At 34.2% G+C, this 21,906-nt stretch overlaps 2 protein-coding genes across 2 annotated transcripts; both read right to left on the bottom strand.

Annotated features, from left to right (window-relative positions):
• Window positions 1-11,119: 11,119 nt before the first annotated feature.
• Window positions 11,120-12,645, bottom strand: LOC145089632 (protein BUD31 homolog 2-like). The gene is made up of 4 exons (XM_079028049.1): window positions 12,307-12,645; window positions 11,906-12,007; window positions 11,571-11,758; window positions 11,120-11,443 (listed from the first exon to the last, which is right to left on the bottom strand). The coding sequence occupies exons 2-4, from the start codon at window positions 11,997-11,999 to the stop codon at window positions 11,288-11,290; spliced, it is 438 nt and encodes a 145-aa protein (XP_078884175.1). The 5' UTR covers window positions 12,000-12,007; window positions 12,307-12,645; the 3' UTR covers window positions 11,120-11,287.
• A 578-nt stretch (window positions 12,646-13,223) lies between these two features.
• Window positions 13,224-17,120, bottom strand: LOC145089627 (serine/threonine-protein kinase D6PKL1-like). The gene is made up of 3 exons (XM_079028042.1): window positions 16,818-17,120; window positions 14,277-15,880; window positions 13,224-14,188 (listed from the first exon to the last, which is right to left on the bottom strand). The coding sequence occupies exons 2-3, from the start codon at window positions 15,761-15,763 to the stop codon at window positions 13,330-13,332; spliced, it is 2,346 nt and encodes a 781-aa protein (XP_078884168.1). The 5' UTR covers window positions 15,764-15,880; window positions 16,818-17,120; the 3' UTR covers window positions 13,224-13,329.
• Between the last annotated feature and the right edge of the window lie 4,786 nt (window positions 17,121-21,906).

Genomic DNA, 21,906 nt, shown 5'->3' with positions numbered 1-21,906 from the left:
ATTAAAATTCAACATTTAATATGCAAGGTAATATATATATGTAAGGTATTTATTAGAAAGAGTTTATATATGTAATGTAATCAGTGTATTAAAGCCTCATTAATTTTAATAATTCAAAATTTTTCTTATTTTTCTTATAAATTCAAACATCTCAAATTGTTAAAATTTCATATTATTTTTTTTTAAATAAACTCATATAATACATGAGTCTCACACCTAGTATCTTATAAATAAGTATAATACACATAAAATCACATAATCCATATAATATTCAAGTAGTTCCTTTTTATTTCTTCAAAATAAGTTACATTTGTTGACTCTAACTATTACATCATCATATTAATGATTAGCCTCAAAACACGGGCGTTACGTATTGTGTGAAAGGTCGTTTACCTAAAAAATAAATGTCGTACTATTTCGTTGATGGAAATTATATGATATTAAAACCGAGAATTTTAAGTAAAGTCAAATATGAAATTATTGTAACTAATCATATTAATAATGTAACATTAAAATAAGACTAATATATAAATTCCAAAAGTGGTTGGCATTACCAAATGTTGTTTCCCTGAACAACAAACGATTATAATATTTTAGTGAAATACTAACAACAAATGTTCGAGCTATGATGTCTACGTTCATTGTTGTTACCTACTACATCTGGGTATCCTAATATGAATCATTTTATAGGGTAAGTCCAAAACCGTAAAGTTCCTTGGTAAAAACCCTCCGGATTATAACCGTTAATCTGGAAAGAACGACTAACGACAAGTATAAGCGTTATATGAATGACCTTATATGGTTCGACCGCCCACTTGGGAGTTGCTAGTTACAACTACGTCTGACGAGACGGATTTTTGGCGTTGACGTTAGTACGATTTGAACATTACCTTGTGTTATCCTAAGGTGAATGGCTCGAGCATGCCTTATTAAGGTGTCGATCCAGAGTGTGGTGTCATAAGTTCGGTTATAAATCATTGAATAAACCTGGAAACCCCAATATCGTAGTATTGTATGGAAATCGGAACAGTTTCCATTCAGGAACCAATTACCCCACCATTCGGTAAAGAATCAGAAAAAGTAAGAGGAGTTTACCTTATTGATACCCCATTGGCTTTCAAAGTAACCATTAATACGATTCGGTAAAGAATCAAGGAGGTAAGAAGAGTTTACCTTACTGATACCCCATTGTTTCAAAGTAACCATTAGTACGATTTGGTAAAGAATCAAGGAAAGTAAGAGAAGTTTACCTTACTGATACCCCATTGGCTTTCGAAGTAACCATTAGTACGATTCAGTAAAGAATCAATGAAAGTAAGAGGAGTTTACCTTATTGATACCCCGTTGGCTTTCAAAGTAACCATTAGTATGATTTGGTTAAGAATTAAGAAAAGTAAGATAAGTTCACCTTACTGATATCCCGTGGAGTTCAAACTAACTCATATACAAACCGTTAGTAATATTTAACATATGATAACTTGGGGATCCAAAAATCTATTTAATTATTAATTCTATACGAATCATGTGACAAATAAATAAAGTTTGAAAAGGGGGAAAATGGTTATTTTGTTGTCACGAAAAATAAACGAAGATTGCCATTTTATATACGCAACTCTTTCCATACTATATATATATATATATATATATATATATATATATATATATATATATATATATGGGAAAAGTGAATATACCCTTAAGGGTATATAAGCTTAAGTACACAAACTCACTATAATTAGTTGTTTTGTTTGATATATCCATTATAATGTTATTAAACTTCAACCTTAACTTGATTTACTTTGAAGATTTTCGAAATTTCATTATTGTTTTCCTCTTATATCACTTCTTTTTGCCGAACACCTATTAGACTATATATATTAGAGTTGAAAATGAAAATTATGTAAGAGGAAGATAAATGTGAAATTTATAAAAATCTTATAAGTAAATCAAGTTAGAAGTTGAATTATAAGAACATTGGACAATTACAATGTACACATATGATACAAAACAACATAATATGGTGAGTTTGGGTACCTAAGCTTATATACCGTTAAGAGTATATTCACTTTTCTATATATATATATATATATATATATATATATATATATATATATATATATATATATGAAGTCAAAACCTATAGAACTCACCAACAATTTTATTGACGTATTTTAAATTCATGTATTCTCAAGTTATTTAACATGTCGGAAGTGTTCGCTTCTAAGGCTCTACGTTATTTGTATTATACCCTTATAAACGTCAAATTGTTATGCGTGTGTCTCGGTTTAGCAATGCTCTTGTCAATGTACTTTTTATTTCGGTAATAATATAAGATTATATTTGTATTGTTCAATGTATGTTCAATAACTATGATTACTGGTTTACGTCGCGCACATCAGCGTTTCCACCGGCGGCCGGGGGTGTGACAATATTTCTAGTCTCCTATCTTATGATTTAACCTTAAATAATAAAATTCTTATAATTAAGTTGATACCCTAGTGAATTTATTCAAATATCACTCCTTAATTTCCAATATTTTGAAGGTTCAAGTTTTGTTGTGGATATAAGTGGATTTAAGGAGTGGTTGAGGAGTTGATTGGATTTGCGATTCAAAAAAATTAAGCTTTAATTTAATTATTTTGAATTAACTAACTTTAAATTATTAAATTCATTATATTATTTATTTTGATTATTTTAATCTAATTTTAAAAGATTATTTTTAAAACTTCTAACTTTAAATTGTGGGCATCACAATTTACTTACAAACACTTTTGGCCTGTCTGGATGCCTTTAATTTTATATAAACCAGTGTAGATGTCCTTGTTTTGCATGGGTTGGAATGATATTTGTTTTTACAGCAACATTACATGAGGTGATCCCAAAAAAAGGGATTACAGTGGAATAAATCTCATGAATGATTAGTTGAGAAAACTGAATACCAACACCAGCTTGTATGACATAATCTTAATCAGTACACCACACCCATATAACAAAGTGAAGGCATGGGCTTTGATTTTGATTTCTAACAATTGAGCATACGTGTGATTTCTAGAAAAGAAGCAAAAGTTGGTGTTCTATACTATAACGCCGAAAATTATTTACAAAAACATCGTGCTTTAGTAAATAGAAAAGAGTAGATTTTTTTTAGAAACGACAAATATAATAAACTACTCTTAAATTATTCTATATCTGTCCATAGAAGGACTTGAACAATCAACCTCAAAGAGGAAGGACTGAATATCATTGGGCTAGAATTACTTCTTCACATTGGCCAAACAAATTTAAAATCACAGACAAACTCACTTTATTAATAAACAAACTTACATTAATAATAAACGATACTTGTGACGTTGGTCCATGTAAAAAATTCATTACAAAATCATAAAACTATCATAATATAAACAAAAAACAACTTAAGTTGAACGATGGGAGTAGGAAAAAGTACATCAAGTACCAATATCTTCCTATCTTCCGTCGGTTGCATTCTAATCAGAACAGAAGACTGCACATGATAAATAATTATGCTAAAAAAACTTATGTTATAAGAAAATACGTTTTTTTACTATTAGTTTTCATGTTATTTTTGTACTTTACATCTGTACGGTTTAGTAATATAATACTTCTTGAATAAATTAAGTTAGCAAGTATTACACAAATTTTTGTCATATATTAACGACAGATGTCTAACGTCAAGTACTCAAAGATTTTAGATTTTCCATATTCAAATCAAATTATGGTGTACAATTGGAAAGCTTTAGACCAAATGTATAAACTTTTGTAAAAAATTGGGTCAAATTTAATTTAGCTGGATATCCTTATTATGTTCATTGAAATAAATAAAACGGAATCATTACCAAATTTGTTTGACATTTTTTATTCGTTTCAAAAACCTTTTTACGAATCAAATGCTTGTAATCGAGTTGTTTCCAACCTCATGTTATGATTATTTGAATACAGAGTTGCCGTATTACATATCTCTTCTAATTCTCTAATTTCTCCATGTTACAAATCTTTCGATATAAAATCGTTCGTGCTTATTACTACTGCATAAAAACAATAATAAATTAAAAAAATGAAGTTGAAAGGAGTTTTCCCCGAAGAATTTGCAAATCTCCCTTTTCTGCAAGAACTGTAAATCCATCATTCACCATCAAATCCCACTAGGTAGAAGGTAACGACCGCACATATTTATTCCTTCAATCAATTTAGGGCTTCTAACAAGGGTATCAATGGACGAAACTGTGACCCATTCAAACATGTAGCTGCAAAGGAGACAGACACTGTTAACCGCATATGTTAATGGTGGAAAAAAGAAAATTTTGATCAGTTGAAACACACACACACACACCTGAGATAAAGTTCTCATTTCATATTTCACTCTCAAAATCTGTCTTGACCAATTCTTCAATGCCTTCAATGAAACCCATCTGCGTTTCTTCCTGTAATCCCTTAAATTACCTGAAGCACATGCCTCTGTGATGAAGTTCAAGGTGTTGTTTTTAGTATCCCTCCAGAAACTGTAAAGAACAATGATGTTTTCATTCTCTAATGTCTGTAACAATTTGATTTCTGAAAAGAGTCTCTTGAGAACAGATGGATCTCCACCGAAGCTTCTTAGTTTTACTTGGTTCCATGCCACATCTCTTCCGATCAAATCCCCTGTACACCTTCTTCACTGCACCAGCGCCTAACAAATCATTGTATCTCCCAAATTCAATCGAAAATTAATGGGTACAAAATTCAATCAAAACATCGAAATTGTAAGACCTGATTGAGATAACGAAGAGTGTAAATTAGGAAAAGTGAACCTGAAACGTGAACATGATCGCCAACCTCCTCCGCCTGCAACTGTCGGCGCTTCTCGGGTTCTGCGAGTGAAATCACGGCGGCGATTGCTGCGACCAAGCCGCCTCCGATGACTGCTAGTGTTGTTCCCTCAAATGTGTCGGCTCCTAGTGCGGATACAATTAGGGTTCTTCGATTGTTTAGTTTGTAGGATTTAAGATTAGGATTGGAGAATTGTGTGGTGGTGAAAGAGACATTGTGGAGTCCGATGAGAGCGTAGGATCCCTTAAATAAAGGGATATCAGTTGTTAATTTTGGATATTCATTAATACATATATGTAATATTACTAATTTACCCTTAATTAATTAATTAATTAATTAATTATTTGCTAATTTTTGATTGGTGCATTTAGGCACACAATATTTATTAAAAACATTTGAACCTATATATATATATATATATATATATATATATATATATATATATATATATATATATATATGAAGTCAAAACCTATAGAGCTCACCAACAATTTTATTGACGTATTTTAAATTCATGTATTCTCAAGTTATTTAACATGTCGGAAGTGTTCGCTCCTAAGGCTCTACGTTATTTGTATTATACCCTTATAAACGTCAAATTGTTATGCGTGTGTCTCGATTTAGCAATGCTCTTGTCAATGTACTTTTTATTTCGGTAATAATATAAGATTTTATTTGTATTGTTCAATATATGTTCAATAACTATGATTACTGGTTTACGTCGCGCACATCAACGTTTCCACCGACGCCGGGGGTGTGACAATATTTCTAGTCTCCTATCTTATGATTTAACCTTAAATGATAAAATTATTATAATTAAGTTGATACCCTAATGAATTTATTCAAATATCACTCCTTAATTTCCAATATTTTGAAGGTCCAAGTTTTGTTGTGGACATAAATGAATTTAAGAAATAGTTGAGGAGTTGATTGGATTTGCGATTCAAAAAAATTAAGCTTTAATTTAATTATTTTGAATTAACTAACTTTAAATTATTAAATTCATTATATTATTTATTTTGATTATTTTAATCTAATTTTAAAAGATTATTTTTAAAACTTCTAACTTTAAATTGTGGGCATCACAATTTACTTACAAACACTTTAGGCCTCTCTGGATGCCTTTAATTTTATATAAACTAGTGTAGGTATCCTTGTTTTGCATGGGTGGTTGGAATGATATTTGTTTTTACAACAACATTACATGAGGTGATCCCAAAAACAAGGGACTAGAGTGGAATAAATCTCATATGAACGATTAGTTGAGAAACTGAATACCAACACCAGCTTGTATAACATAATCTTAATAAGTACACCACGCCTATAACAAAGTAAAGGCATGGGCTCTGATTTTGATTTCTAACAATTGAGCATACGTGTGATTTCTAGAAAAGAAGCAAAAGTTGGTGTTCTACTATAATGCCGAGAATTATTTACAAAAAGATGCGTGCTTTAGTAAATAGAAAGAGTAGATTTTTTTTTTTGAAACGACAAATATAATAAACTACTCTTAAATTATTTTATATCTGTTCTCAAGAGGACTTGAACAATCGACCTCAAAGAGGAAGGACAATACTAAATACCATTGGGCTAGAATTACTTCTTCACATTGGCCAAACAAATTTAAAATCACAGACAAACTTACATTAATAATAAACAAACGATACTTTTGTGACGTTGGTCCATGTAAAACATTCATTACAAAATCATAAAACTATCATAACATAAACAAAAAACAACTTAAGTTCGAACGATGAACGTAGGAAAAAGTACATCAAGTACCAATATCTCCCGTCGGTTGCATTCTAATCAGAACAGAAGACTGCACATGATAAATAATTATGCTAAAAAAATTATGTTATAAGAAAATACGTTTTTTTACTAATAGTTTTCATGTTATTTTTGTACTTTACATCTGTACGGTTTAATAATATAATACTTCTTGAATAAATTAAGTTAGCAAGTATTACACAAATTTTGTCATATATTAACGACAGATGTCTAACGTCAAGTACTCAAAAGATTTTAAATTTTCCATATTCAAATTAAATTATGGTGTAAAATTGGAAAGCTTTAAAACCAAATGTATAAACTTTTTAAAAAAATTGGGTCAAATTTAATTTAGCTGGATATCCTTATTATGTTCATTGAAATAAATAAAACGGAATCATTAACAAATTTGTTTGACATTTTTTATTCGTTTCAAAAACCTTTTTACGAATCAAATGCTTGTAATCAAGTTGTTTCCAACCTCATGTTATGATTATTTGAATACAGAGTAGCCGTATTACATATCTCTTCTAATTCTCTAATTTCTCCATGTTACAAATCTTTCAATATAGAATCGTTCGTGCTTATTACTGCATAAAAACAATAATAAATTAAAAAATGAACTTGAAAGGAGTTTTCCCCGAAGAATTTGCAAATCTCCCTTTTCTGCAAGAACTGTAAATCCACCATTCACCATCAAATCCCACTAGGTAGAAGGTAACGACCGCACATATTTATTCATCATCATCGCTACTTGTTGGCTTCACTCATTTTAGTTTATTTATTAATATATTGTGAATATTTTTTGTTGAAAAAATAAGTTCGATGGTTACATACATTAAGAACATTTTATACAACTTTGGATCATTGGATGCCTTTAATTTTTAACAAATTCTTTTATCTTATACTCATTTGACACGTTTGAAATAAAATTTGACCAACTAGACTAATTGTTAGGTTAATATATTAAAACTATCACCTAGAGTTACAATTGAAATATAATATAATAATTTAATAAAACGTTGAACGCATATGCCTTTAATTTTATTTAGGACTACATTTGTTCCATTCAAACAATTTGCCCATCACTTTGAGTTATTTTTAAAACATTAATAAAACGTTGAACGCATATGCATTTAATTTTATTTAGGACTACACCTTTAGCTGAACGGATTTATAATTCCATACAAGACTACAAGTAATTATACCTTAATTGTATTTATTAATGATCTCACAACTAACTATTTCTCTAGGAAATCCTTTATACCATCTCACGTATTTAGGGCTAATGAAAGCCTGATCTCAGGCTTAACCAAATTGGGTCCAAATAGAGTTTGGTCGAAACCATATGGCTGAAAACCTCAAACCCATAAGAAGGGATATTTCATAATATGATTTTCAGGATTATAAAAAATGTGTTAAGGTTTTGTTTGTTTACATATTTGACAACTTAATCTAAAATGAGTGATTTGCAACCCAATATCGTTTATGTGATCCCTCTATTTATTTATAAAATCCGGAATACGGCAACTATCATGTTGCAACTTAGTTTTCATTCGGACCGACTTTTGAACCCGATCTATTTATTTGCGCTAGTTTACAGTGCTACATATTAGTTTTAATTGTTATTAGTATTTCGATGATCACTGTTAGTTTATGTTTATTTATTTATCTTGTATAATATAGGGTTCTTATTTATGTTTATTTATTTATCTTGTATTATATAGGGTCCTTATTGTAAGTGTTGTATATTCGGATCTACTATATATACACAAAAACCCTAACGGGTATTTTCACCATCAAACATGGTATCAAGCCGCATCCATATCCCTCCACATTGATACGTACGATTTTTTTTCTAGTGTCTTCCAAGTTTTTGTTCCAAGCATCGTAGCCTTACCCTTGTGCGTTCCAAGAATGTTAAGTTCATCATCGCTACTTGTTGGGTTCATTATGTTTGCTGCCTCCACCCACTTGTGATCCTATATCTGCTGAACAAACATCACCAGTCGATTAACTCTTTCTGTTCCTACTATTTTGATATCGTCATCTTCATCCGGTGTTCAACGATGAGTACTCCGTACGCCTACAATTAGGGATGTGCCTTTGGATCGAATACCCGAACTGAAATCGAAACCCAGACCGGACCGACCCGAATTATGACCGAATAACTTATTTGGGTCGGTTCTCGGGTATCTATTTTTGCCCAATTCGGGTTTCGGGTTATTCGGATTGGGTTACCCAGATAAAGGTTTAATCGGGCCAAAAAGACCAATCTGAAAAAGTGAATAGTCACTTGAACCGAATAAACCAAATAAACAGAAATGACCAAAATAACCCAAATAAACCGAAATGGCCCGAATAACTCAAATAAGGAAATTCTATAATTAGTTCAAGAAAAAAATATTAATTAATATTTTTTCTTGAACTAGATATAAAATTTCCTTATTTGGGTTATTCGGACGATTTCGGTTTATTTGGGTTATTTTGGTCCTTTCGGGTTAATAACCGAACTGAAACCCGTATTATCCGAACCGAACTGGTCTGTATTAGTATAATCAGTCCAGGTTTCGGTTCCCACTTTTCATCCAATTCGGGTTTCGGGTTATTTGGGTCGGTTCCGGCTCGAAGCACATCCCTACCTGCTATAAGCTTTCCATTAGTATTTTGTTCTCTTTTATTTCACAAGTTTTTATTTTTTTTGGAATAACAATCTGATTGCTTCCAGGAAATCTTGTGGGTCAACAATCTCATTATGCAGGTGTTCTTAGACAACAACCATCAAATCCGAATTTTTTTCAAGCTCCTCGACAAGCTTATGTCTTTAGCGCTGCACAGTACTAACAACATGCTCCTTTCGGCTCATCCATGTTCAGTCTAGTAACCTATAGAGCGCCTTAAGCCCAACCGATGTTCACCCCTCCTAGCCCAACGTCCCATCTCCATCCGTCTCGGCCCATGTAGTCGGCCCAATCTGCTTTCTTGGTCCAACAACAGCCTCACGGTCAACCCATCTTCGCTCACAACAGACATGTTGTCTTCGTCAATATCTTACTTCCACTCGTCCAGATATTGCATATGCGGTTCAACAAATATGTCTTTATATGCATTATCCTCGTGAACCTCATTTCTTTGCTCTCAAGCGTATTCCTCGCTACCTTTAGGGTATCATGTCTCGTGGTCTTAACATACGTCCGTCTCATTTCGATCGTTTGGTTTCTTATTCTGGTGTTGATTGAGTTGATTGTCCTCAAACTCGTCGTTCCACTTCTGTGTTTTGTGTCTGTCTTGGGGATAACCTTATCTCTTGGTCTTCTAAGCATCAACACGTTGTTTCTCGGCCTAGTGTTGAAGCCGAGTACAAAGGTAGCTAATGTTTGTGCAAAAGTTGTTTGGCTTCGCAACCTCCTTCTTGAACTGTCGTGTCTCCTATCTCATACTGCAGTCGTCTTCCATGATAATGTAGTGTCGTGTACTTCGCTTCTAACCCGATTCAGCACCAACGAACCAAACATGTGGCAATAGACTAGCATTTTGTTACGAAACACATTGGTATTGGTCAAGAGCGTTTGTTACATGTTCCATCTGCTTATCAGTTTGCTGATATTTTTACAAAGTGACTTCGTACACAGTTATTTCTAGACTATCGTAACAGTTTAAGCATTAGTGTTAGTTTATGTTTATTTATTTATATTGTATTGTATAGGGTCCTTATTGTAAATAATGTATACTCGGTTGTACTATTTATACAGATGGAATACATTTTCACTATCAAACAATCACGTTAGTTTCATAGGTTTTTGTTGTTAAATAATATTTTAAAAATAGTCTGAAATGAAAACTCTAGTAAAACACGGAAAATTTGTCAAAAACATATTCAATTTTAAGGTTAAAAACTTAAAATATATTTTTCTTAGGTGTTCTAATGTTGTTAGGGTATATTTGTTGTTTGTTCCATGTGCTTTATTGTTTAACTGCAAAATATATACTATGCAATGTGATTTTCATACGTTGAAAGTTGAAGAATCAATCTAAAATTCAAGTAACTAGTTTGAAACATGAAGTTGTACCAGTTCTTGGGTGAAGTCTAAAATCCACAACCAATAAAGTCAAAATGAAATTAAGAAAGAAACCATAAAGGACGAAGAGAATTAAATCGAGAAGATATAGAACTCCTAAAATTGGGTTTGGTTTCACCTTTGAAAAGACATCGGTCTTCAAATTAATAGAAACCAAACCTTTGCTATCCACATGTTCATAGACGAAATCTTTTATAATAAATTCCATTTAGGTTTGCAGACAGATAACCTTTAGTCGTAAATTAGTATATGCAAAAACATTTATATAAATCTATACGAGTTGGCTAATTGAAGAACCTTTTCTTTCCATATTTAGCAAACACATACAAAATCAAACCTCCACCAAGAACACCATAAAAATAGCAAGAACATGAACAAACGAATTATGAAGCTAAAACGGAAAATTTTGGTCCAAAATAAACTTTTTGTCAAATAAAAGGGTCTTTTTAAAAATGAATGTTCAAACTTTTAACTAAGAGAAAACATCAAGAAGCACATAACAGTACATAGCAAGGTCATTTTAGACCCAAATGTTTGTCTAAAAGTATAATAACAAACACAAAAGCATCAAGATTACTTAAGAAACGTTCAATTTGGTACAAAATAAGTGATCAATCTCCACTAGCACAGCCTTTACACCCACAATGCACACACTCTATCACCTTTTCCTCCCTCAGATGTTTAGGCACTCTACAAACACATGTTGTTTGAAAGTTGTGATCACGTGGTTGAATGCATCTTAAACAGCAAAGTCTTTCATATCCAGCCTGAAATCATGCATTGTCATTGTGGTTACAAAAACAACATTCATATAATTTCAAAGACATAGATAGATTTTAACAATCATGAAAATGAAGGGAAAAAACTAAATAGAAAATCAGTTATCGTTCTTGCCTTTTTCCATTTTGCAATGATGTTACGATCAGCATATCCTTGATCCAAGCAAAATTCATACAGTTCTGGAGAAATTTCCTTCCTACGATGATAAAGATCAAAGACATAGCGACTTTTCTGGTGTGCAATTTTGAAGATTGGCCACAGGGTCTCACATTTTCTCTTCCCATCATGTGGATCATTCTCAGCTGTCCATATAAAAAGGGAAGAAAAAGAAGATATTGGTGTTAAGATTTTAAGAGCATTATAGCCTTTTGGAATTTGCAGAAAGTGAAGTAGTTGCATATCAATGTGATCAGATAATGAAATTACTGCAATTTTCGAGGGAGTTTTACCTTCTCTCATCTTTGCCTGTAATTCGAGAAGAGTTGGCTCTATGAGTTCCCAGCCCTCGGGGTATTTCACGCGGTTTGTCTTCACCTTAGGCATGTTTACGACTGCAATGATTATCCAATACCATAAGTAAACACAATGGATTCCATAACTAAGATACCAGAAGAATTTACTATTTATCTACTGTAGGTTACAGACAAAAAGCAATTGGGGGTTTCAGATTCAAACTTAGGGTTTTTCAGCAATCAGCTTCAAATTCAGTGTAACAAGTTTAAAATAACATATAACTTAAATTCTGAATAGCAAGATTCTAGTTTATAGATCAGGAATAAATAAATCGGGAAACATTGGAGGAATCGACGATGTAGAAGTTCCCGAAAGATTGAGAGGAATTCAGAATTACTTGTTATTGGAAGAGGAGACGTTGGGCGGAAGCAGAGGAAAGAACCTTCACCGGAGAATGTAGAATCGAAGCTGCAGTTATGGTCGTGGTCGTGGTCGTGGTCGTTCTGCCGAATAGAGTCACCAGACGATGATTGTGTTATAGGCGATCTTGAAGATGAGAATCAATACATGCGGATTGAGGGGAAGAATGTAAAGGCGGTTTATGTTCAATTTCAAAACCCAAACTTTGAATAACGTTTTAACTTTTAATGGATTGACCCGTTGATACATACAATGGCCCGTTTATTACAAATTTTGAGACTTGAGTCAGTAATTTTTTTTATATAATCATATAACTTATTTTTAATGAATGATCACTGTAACCCTATGTATTCTATTTTGGTTCCATAATAATTGGTTTTTTTTTTTTTTTAATTCGACTGAACTGAAGACATGATCGATTTCTCGTTCAACCAGTTGAACCCACGGGTCCAACCGTCCAAACTTGTTTTAAAAATTGAATATAAACATGATGAAAAACTTCTACCATTAAATCTAAAGATTCCCGGATGGATAAGATAAGGTTGGCCCATTAACTTTTTATTAACGTATGTGGATTTTTAATAATATCATTCGTTATGGACATTTTTATTGACCCGTTTATTTTTTTTATTTTTTTCCGACATATTATATTAGGTAAACTTTCTAAACCAAAAAGAAAAAGAAAAAAAAAATAGACTTCAGTTATCATTGATTTGATCAGAATCGTTATCATTTTATAAATAAACTTTGTACTTTACTTAGTTCGAAAACAATGTTATTTGAGTAATAATTAACAGGCTTCAAAATTAGCATTTTACAAAATATTGTTTTACATTTGATTTCATAGATCAAATATCTTTTTTTTTTTTTTTTAAATCGTGAAGTTGGTGGAACTGGATGCAAATGGGTCTGAAATTTCATAATTCTAAGCAATAGTTTGTACAAGTGCGCCGATTATCGATTACAAAACTCGGGCAATAACTTTTTCACTTCCACGATCTTAAAATAACTCAAACTCCAGACCCCCTCCAGAACCCCCATTATAATCCAAATACTTTTTCGCTTTCTCTAACGCCGCCGCCTTAGACACCGCCACGTCATACGCCTCCGGCAACTCCGGTGGAGACGCACACCGTATCAAAGCCCAATTCAGCCCATCAAAAAACGGATGCTGTTTAATCTCCGCCGCCCCTCTATGAAACCCCAACCGATTCTCCGGCTCTTTCGCCAACAACCCTTTAATCAAATCCCTCGCCTGAAAACTAACCAGCGGCGTTTCCGGAAACCTAAGACTCTCCAAAACAACATTCGCCAACGTCTGATCGTTTCCAGGACCTTTAAACGGCGTTCTCCCGTACAAAAGCTCGTACAGAAATATCCCAAACGTCCACCAATCAACCGCACTTCCATGTCCGTCTCCTTTTATAATTTCAGGCGCCAAATACTCGTGAGTCCCGACAAAGGAATTTGACCGAGCCTCCGTCGGCTCAGCCACCATCTGTGGAAGTTTCCGACGTTCTCCGGCGAGGTCTTGTTTTGTTTTCCGACCTTTTGGTTGCCGGAAACATGAGACTTGAACTTGACAGGTGGGTTTCATACAGAAAGGATCAATACAACTGGAACCAGCGCATGGGCCCGACATCCTAGGTGGCTCTGTGGGTCCCGGACCCGAACCCGGACCCGTAGAAGGTGATCGGAGGAGAACCGGGTTCACGGAGCACCGAAGAGAAAGGTCAAAATCAGTCACCATGATGTGTCCATCTTCTCTGACTAAAATGTTTTCGGGTTTTAAATCTCGATAAACGATCCCAAGCATATGAAGGTATTCAAGAGCAAGAAGGACTTCAGCAACATAGAATCTACATTCAATTTCAATGTCTATTTTAGTAAAATTGGTAAAATAAAATAATGTTAAATTGAAATTGCACAATGCTATAATTTGCATACCTTGCAGCTTGTTCATGAAAGAATCTAGCGGGTTGTTTCTGTCTTAGAACATGAAGATCGCCACCAGGACAATACTCCATAACCAGACACGACAAGTTTTCAGATACAAAATGAGCGTAGAGTGTAGGGAGAAACGGGTGATCAAGAATGCTTAAAATCTCTCTTTCCATGTGAGCTCTAGGCATTTTTTGTCTTCTTTCTAAAAACTCATTATCCATGATTTTAATGGCAAAAGGGTAATTTGTCCCGATTAATTCAGCGAGATAAACAGTACCTATGTCCCCACACCCGAGTTTCTTCAACAGATTGAAATGTCCTAACCCTAGAAACCCGTTTTGTTTCATGATATGATTAATCGCCTGCCATCTTATGTCTTTTGACATGTGAGGTCTGTTTATGATAATACACCCACTGAGATTTCTGTCTTCACTTATGCTAGTACTTGAACTGTATTCACAAATGCTGCTATTTGAGCTTTGAGTGAATTCGCCTTTATCTTTGTATTTTGAGTTCTTATTGCTTATCAATGTGATGGTGGAAAGAGGTGATTTTGAAGAGTCTTTATTCGGTTGTTCTTTTTTGGATTCTTTCATAGTACAGTGGCATTTTTGGCATATTAGATTGGTTTCAGGAGATGAGGTAAATTCTTGCTTTGACTTTTTCTTCACGAGGTTCTTGTTTCGAATTACAGTCTTGACTACACGAGTTGACTTTCCTTTATAGCGTGACTTTGGGGTTGACTTACTTGGTGTAAGATTATTCTTTATGACGTTAACTTCGGAATTGACTGATTCCGATGAAGTTTCGGCTGGGATACGGGATGGCGGAGAAGGAATGGAATTCTTTTCTTGTATTGGTTCTTGACTACTTTCCGATTCCGGTACAAGTAAAATCTCATTCAGCTTTTGTGGAGGTTTTACTTTGACACTTTTTGTTGACTTTTCAAGATTCGGAATCTTAGCTGAAGTTCTAGATGTGCTTTCTTGATTCATGGAAGAAACGGAAACGGAACCGGAACCGGAACCGGAATCAGTGCCTTTAACAAAGGACTTGTAGAAATCAGTCAACTTACCGGAATCGGAAAGAGCAGGAGAGCCTGGAGGCATTGAATGTCGTTTGATGGCAGCCATTTCTGAAGCTTGAGAAATACATAAACCCCGTAAAGCTTGTTTCAAAGACACGGGTTCGGAATACCCGATTCCGGAGGAAGATGAATAGCTCATTCTCATTGGTTTCTTTGATGGGTTTTGGTTTTTTCTTGGTGTGTTGCCACCTGTTTCATCTGAATAACTGGAACCATTGAATGAAGTTCTGATATTGATACCTTCAAATAGCTTGTTGATGTCATCTTCTATATATCTACTGTACCCTTGAGGCTTTTTCTCTTTCTCTTTTGCCCTTGATTGGTGATAACGATTGGAATAATCACTCACTTTAGGTTCATCATTTAACTCAACAATCTCGTGTGTACCATAAAGTGAACCCATTTATTGCAATGTTTGCCTCAATGTGATAATTACACAGTGCAATGGGTTAAGGGGAGAATCCAGGTATGAAGAACATACTATTAGAAGTTTCTAGGAAAAACATATGTGGAAGGAATCCTGCAATGGGACCAATGGAAAACAAAGTCAGCCAGATCGCCTTTTCTGCTTTTTTTTTCATCATCATTTAATGTTATTAAGAAAAGCAGCACAGCTCACTGTTACGAAAAGAACTCAAGAAAATGAAAATGCATATGAACAAAGAAAAGGGTCCTGAAAAGTGCTTTTTTGCTCGAGGTCCCTACAAAGAGGATTCTTTCACTTGCTTTGAAGATATATTGAAAACAAAATCAACAATGTGAAAATGGTGCACGTTTTAAGAGTGTCATGGCACATAGTTTGTTTTTACTCAATTCCCTGAAGTATTAGGGTTTGATGTTCGTTTTCCAGCTTAATTCCAGGTGATTAAGCCATCGGGTATCAACATTTCAATCAAATCAAATATGCAATAAATCGATAGATATGCAGCAAAATATGTGATCTAGCATACTAGAAAAATCTTTGAGAAACCAAATTCACAACAGGCAAAACAGTATTTTTCTTATGATTCGCTCTGGCTTGTATATACCAAGAGGAGATCTACTGAATTTAAATAACTTCTGTTTTACCATTTCATCCGATACTTACCAAACGAAAACTCGAGAGCATAAAAACAATCGAAAACGAAATCTCACTTTAGTAACTGCATATTAGAACCATAATCACAGACATTGAGCTAAAATAAAGCATCAAAATCAACACTAGAATGCACAGCGAGCCAATCAATAGAAAAACTTGCCTTCCAATTAGTTGATGTATCAAGCAGATTCGCACATAGAAAGTAAAGATTTAACAGTTAAAACAGATAAGATAAGAACGAAAAAAAATAAAAACATTGGGAGTTCAAACGCGGAGTTTTCGATGGGAGGCTGGGAACAAACTCCGACATCTGATATTAAATAAGTTTTAAGTACAGAAAAAGAGATAAAAAGTGGATCGAGAGTAGTTGAGCACTTACATGAATATTACGAATGCAGATTGAGACTTGAGAGATCTAGGGTTGGTTTATTTGTTGAAATGAGAGAGAAAGAGTTTTGTGTGTAGCAGTGAGAAATTGAAACGCTAGGTTAGGGGTTTGGAATCTGAGGTAAAATCGCAGAGCATCTGTGGACTGTGGTAGCAGATGGGGGAGTGAAAGGCCATGTCTGAGTGTGATGGATGTAGGCGTATAACGACAGTATCCGATTTGGACGATGGACCCTCAACATCTCTGTATCTGGATCCCTATCAAACACTGTTTGGGTCCCACTTCCTTGGATTAAAATGTTACATGTCTAATGCCTTGCCTTCCTTATTCCTTGAATCTCGTTAAAATCGGTCATTTATAATTCTTTGTGTTGAGTAGATGTGATCATTTTTTTCTTTAATAAAAAACATATATTTAGCTCCTTCCTAAAAATGAATGATAAAATGGCTTATAAGAGTGATAATGTTTCAAAGTCGTTTAAAAAACACTATTTAAGGTTGTGTTTGGCATGCCACAATTAATTGATAAGCTAATTTATTTTTCAAACTTTTTTAAGTTGTTATGTTTGACAAACTAAAAAACAGTCTATAAGCTATCTTTTTTAGAAAGCTACGTAGACTAGTTTTTCAAGAGGTTTTTTAAATGATATCCCTTAAGCTATCTTTTTATAAAACACGGTCTTTTAAAGATTATTCTATGTCATTTTATATAGTTTATCAATTAGTTTTAACAAACATTATTTTTGTAGATGGGTACAAGATATTACTGATAAAAAATTAAGAGGAAATGACTCAAAATGGTAACTATGTTTTAAAATGGTTTCTTAATTGATATATTCCTCCTTTATTAATCTATTTAGGTGGCATGGCATTTTGTTCAAACGTTAACCACTGGTAACCCAACTACCTGTTTTAAAATGGTTTCTTAATTGATATATTCCTCCAACGAACTATACATTTTGTCCAAATGTTAACCACTGGTAACCCAACTCCCTGTTTATTTGTGACATGACATTAATTGATATATTCCTCCTTTATAAATCTATTTAGGGCTTCTTCATGAACAAATGGTTTCTTCTTCCTATTTGATGGTTTCTTCTTCTACTAAATCGATAATCTCCAACTCAAGCTCACACATTTCAAAGACACAGAAGATATTTGATGATGCAAATCCTTGTAGCTACAGGCACACTTCTCGAATTTGAAAATTAACCATGCAGACTAATCCTGGCAAAAAGTTCAAGTTTGTCCCTACCAAATGGTAAGTTTAATTGAAAGCTTTATCATGTTCTTCTCTTATATATTTACTTGGTTATGTGTTGTTTTTTTAATATGAAGCTATTTATGGACATTTTATGACCTTGGATCCTTCATATACAAAATATTAATCGCATAACCAAGCAAATATATATGATAAGTGCATGATAAAGCTTTCAATTAAACTTACCACTCGGTTGGGATAAACCCTAAACTTTTTTCTAGGATTAGTCTTCGTATTAAAAAAAAAGAATCACATAACCAAACAAATATATAGGAGAATGACCTAAAAAAGCTTTCAGTTAAGCTTACCATTCGGTTGGGACAAACCCTAAACTTTTTTGTCAAGATTAGTCATCATGTTTGATGTCCAAATTCGAAAAGAGTGCCCACAACCACAACGGTTTGCATCATCAAATATCTTCAGTGTCTTTGAAATGTGTGAGCTTGATTTCAGGATTAACGATTTAGTAGAAGACATAATCAGAGGAGAATAAGAAGTTATTCGTTTACGAAGAAGCTCTAAATCAATATATAAAAGAGGATTATATGAATTAATTTCATGTCCTCCAACTATTAGGCGGAATAGTTTTCTTCCAATAAAGGTCGGTGTTTTTGTTTGACGGTTAGTTATTGATCGTCTTCCTACTCGAGTGAAATTGGATAAAATAGGGATTGAGGTTGACTCAACTTTGTGTCCTATTTGTTCTAGCCGTTTAAATATGTCGATCTTTTTCACTTGTTATTTAGCTCGTGAGATATGGAAAAGAATGCGGGTTTGGATAGACATGGATCCAGTTCAAACATAAAATTTTGGAATCGGTTTTTATGACACTTTGTTGAGTTTTGTGGTCTTGTAGAAACGCTATGGTGTTATAACAATATATAAAACTATTATGCTTGATAATATTGTAGCTTTTGTATTTAAATGTTTTTGTTATAGAAATATTAAGGCCGATCATAGTTAGACTGCATTAGTCAAAAACATGGTCATGTAATTTTGAACTAATGTGTTCTTTTTTGCTAGCATCTAGCTAGTATTTTTCATTTAAAGTGTTTGTCGTTCAAAAAAAACATGGATCCAGTTAGCAGTGGGAAACATCTGAACAAAACGTATACTTCGTTGGTGTTTTGTACAAATATGTTATTTGGATGATATTTTTTGAACATAAAAAATATTTGGATGGTGTTTTTTCGAACGATTTGGAAACATAGTTACCATCATGACTCATTTTCCTTTGTTTGTTTTTTTCCGTTAATTAGTTTTTACCAATAATATCATGCCCTTTCCTTATAAATGTCGATGGCTTTAAGGTGTCTTTTGAAAGTGTGTAGTTTGTTAATGTTTTTTGTATAAAGGCATTATTTGGATGATGTTTTTTGAACAAATGAAACTCGGATGATGTTTTTGAACGATTTTAAAATATAGCTACCATACTAATTCATGCTTTCCAAAATAAATTTATAGATGTTTTGTGCTTGATGGTATAAAAAAGTTATATGTGATATTTATTTTCTCATTTTCTGATATAACTATCGTAAAATACGATTAAAAGTTATTTCACAATGTATAAGTAATTTAGTAGAATTACTAGGTTATAGCCAATGGGAACCACGGTAATAAAAATATTTATATTTATAGTAAAATTCATAATTATTTATTTTCAATAAATTATTAATTAAACATGATTTTGTAGGATTTTCAATATATAAATACAATTAATTATCGACAATCATAACCGAAACTTATTCAAGACGAATTTAAATTCCTCCTAAAAATCAGGAATTAAATAAATTATTGCCTAACTTATTATTAGAGTATAAGAGTATACGGTATGGGCAACGAGAAGTGCAATTTTTGTTGATGTGGCACCTCATAACCTAGTCATAACAAGTTGAACACCACCCATCCTTGTTAAGAGGATGTTATGGCATATCTTGTTGTGACGAGCACAAGAAGCAACGAGAAGTTTAATTGGTTGTTGCCTTTTGTAACACTCGAAATCAGAAAGGCCAAGAAAGGAAATGTAACATCCCAAGTGAGAATCAAGAGTTCAGGGGGTAAAGTGTAAATAAAGAAGGGGACTCGACGAGTAGGTACGCCGACTCGCTGAGTCGGAGCGGGATTTTGGTCGCGAGTTAAGTGACCAACTCGTCGAGTCGGTAGTTGGACTCGACGAGTTGGTGCTGAAGAGAGAAAAACCCTAATCCCGGGGTTGTGCCCTATATAAAGAATGTTATGTTCCTCCTTCAGCCTCTTTACCTTCCCTTTAAGTTCCAGAAACCCCAAAATTCGTGTAAGGCTTCATTGTTGAGGAGATTAGGGGCCTAGAAGAGGAAATTGGTGGAAGGAGCTTGAGAAATTGGAAGTTAGCATCAAGGGCTTATATAGATTTGTGATCTACATCAGTTTTGGGCACATCTCTGAGGTAAGGAGCCTTATCTTAAGCTATTTCCTTTTTGGTTTATCCTTGGTGGTTATTTTGGGAGTCCCTTAGCTTGTTTTGAGACCTATCTCGGATTTGGGAGTTAGATCTGGGGTTGCTGCTCCAGATCTAGACTCATGATGGCTTAGAATGTCATAAAGCTTCAGTTCTTGGGTTGTTGGTAAAGCCCCTTTGTCTAAAACCCAAGCCCTAGTGTGTTTTGGGCTTATATCTCCTTGGTATCACGCAAAGTTTGCAACTTTACGTGAGGGATAGCTTGTAGAAGGGTAGATCTATGGATTGGAGCCCCTGTATGGATTGAAAAGCCTCTGAATGGATTGAGAGCTAGAGATACTCGGCGAGTCACATGAGTGTACTCGACGAGTTGTATGTATATGTGCATGAACTCGGCGAGTTGGTAGAACAACTCGGCAAGTCTGTTGAAGATTGCCTTGGACTCGGTGAGTCTGTTTTTGGACTCGGCGAGTCTGGTTATGGAACCCTAACCTTTTCTGGTTAAGTCGTGAATCGGTGAGTCGAAGGACGACTCGGTGAGTTGAGCAGGATGGGACTCGAAGATTCTTGGACTCGACGAGTCAGCGGGTTGACTCGGCGAGTAGAGTCAGTCAGGATGTTTGACTTTGATTAAGGACTTTGACTTTGACCAAGAGTTGACCAGTTGACTTCTAGGGGTATTTTGGTAATTATTGGTATTTATTGAGTTCAGTTATTTGGTGTTGACCAGTGGAGGGGTTCGTGTCGGTGGTTGGAGCAGCGTGATCTTATTTCTTCAGCCGACAGTTGTATGTGAGTCTTCTCACCGTACCAATGGGTCTAAGGCACCAAGGCCGGCCCATCTTATGTTGTGTGATATGATAGTTAGCTTTATGCTAGGTGGTATGCTGGTAATTATGTGATATGCTAGTTGTCTTTGTGATACTTGCATGGAATACCATGTGGGGTAGCCCATGACACAATGGTATAAGACCCTGGGGGTAGCCACGACATCCTTAAAGGTTTATGTACGTGTTATGTGTAGATATTTATGTGATGCATGATATGCTATTTGGTTATATATGGTATTTGCAGGGAAGACCCCGGTGGAAGCCCGTGACATTGAATGTAAGACCATGGGGGTAGCCCATGACAGTCCTAGGTAAAGACCATGTGGGGTAGCCCATGACATTGGATGTAAGACCATGTGGGGAGCCCATGGCAGTCCTAGGTAAAGACCATGTGGGGTAGCCCATGGCACTATTACAGGTTTTATGTATGCAGGGCTTAAGTGATATATGGTAGCTTTTATAGCTAACAGTATATATGATACGTCTGTAGCTTTTATAGCTAACAGGATATGTGATATGTGGTTTGTGTGAATGGTATGCTCTGGGAAACTCA

Source organism: Lactuca serriola, chromosome 1, assembly GCF_051521515.1.
Source record: "Lactuca serriola cultivar US96UC23 chromosome 1, Lser_US96UC23_V15, whole genome shotgun sequence".
NCBI classification, from domain to species: Eukaryota; Viridiplantae; Streptophyta; class Magnoliopsida; order Asterales; family Asteraceae; genus Lactuca; species Lactuca serriola.
The sequence above is the reverse complement of the archived record's forward strand: the minus strand, read 5'-3'. Positions and strand labels throughout refer to the sequence as shown.

Excerpts from the sequence above, each read along its gene's own strand:
- LOC145089632 (XM_079028049.1), bottom strand. The coding sequence starts at position 11,999 with ATGCCTAAGGTGAAGACAAACCGCGTGAAATACCCCGAGGGCTGGGAA. Across the intron at positions 11,759-11,905 it reads ACAGGCAAAGATGAGAGAAG|CTGAGAATGATCCACATGAT; the intron begins GTAAAACTCCCT and ends TTATATGGACAG. Across the intron at positions 11,444-11,570 it reads TCATTGCAAAATGGAAAAAG|GCTGGATATGAAAGACTTTG; the intron begins GCAAGAACGATA and ends GCATGATTTCAG.
- LOC145089627 (XM_079028042.1), bottom strand. The coding sequence starts at position 15,763 with ATGGGTTCACTTTATGGTACACACGAGATTGTTGAGTTAAATGATGAA. Across the intron at positions 14,189-14,276 it reads TTTCATGAACAAGCTGCAAG|ATTCTATGTTGCTGAAGTCC; the intron begins GTATGCAAATTA and ends AATTGAATGTAG.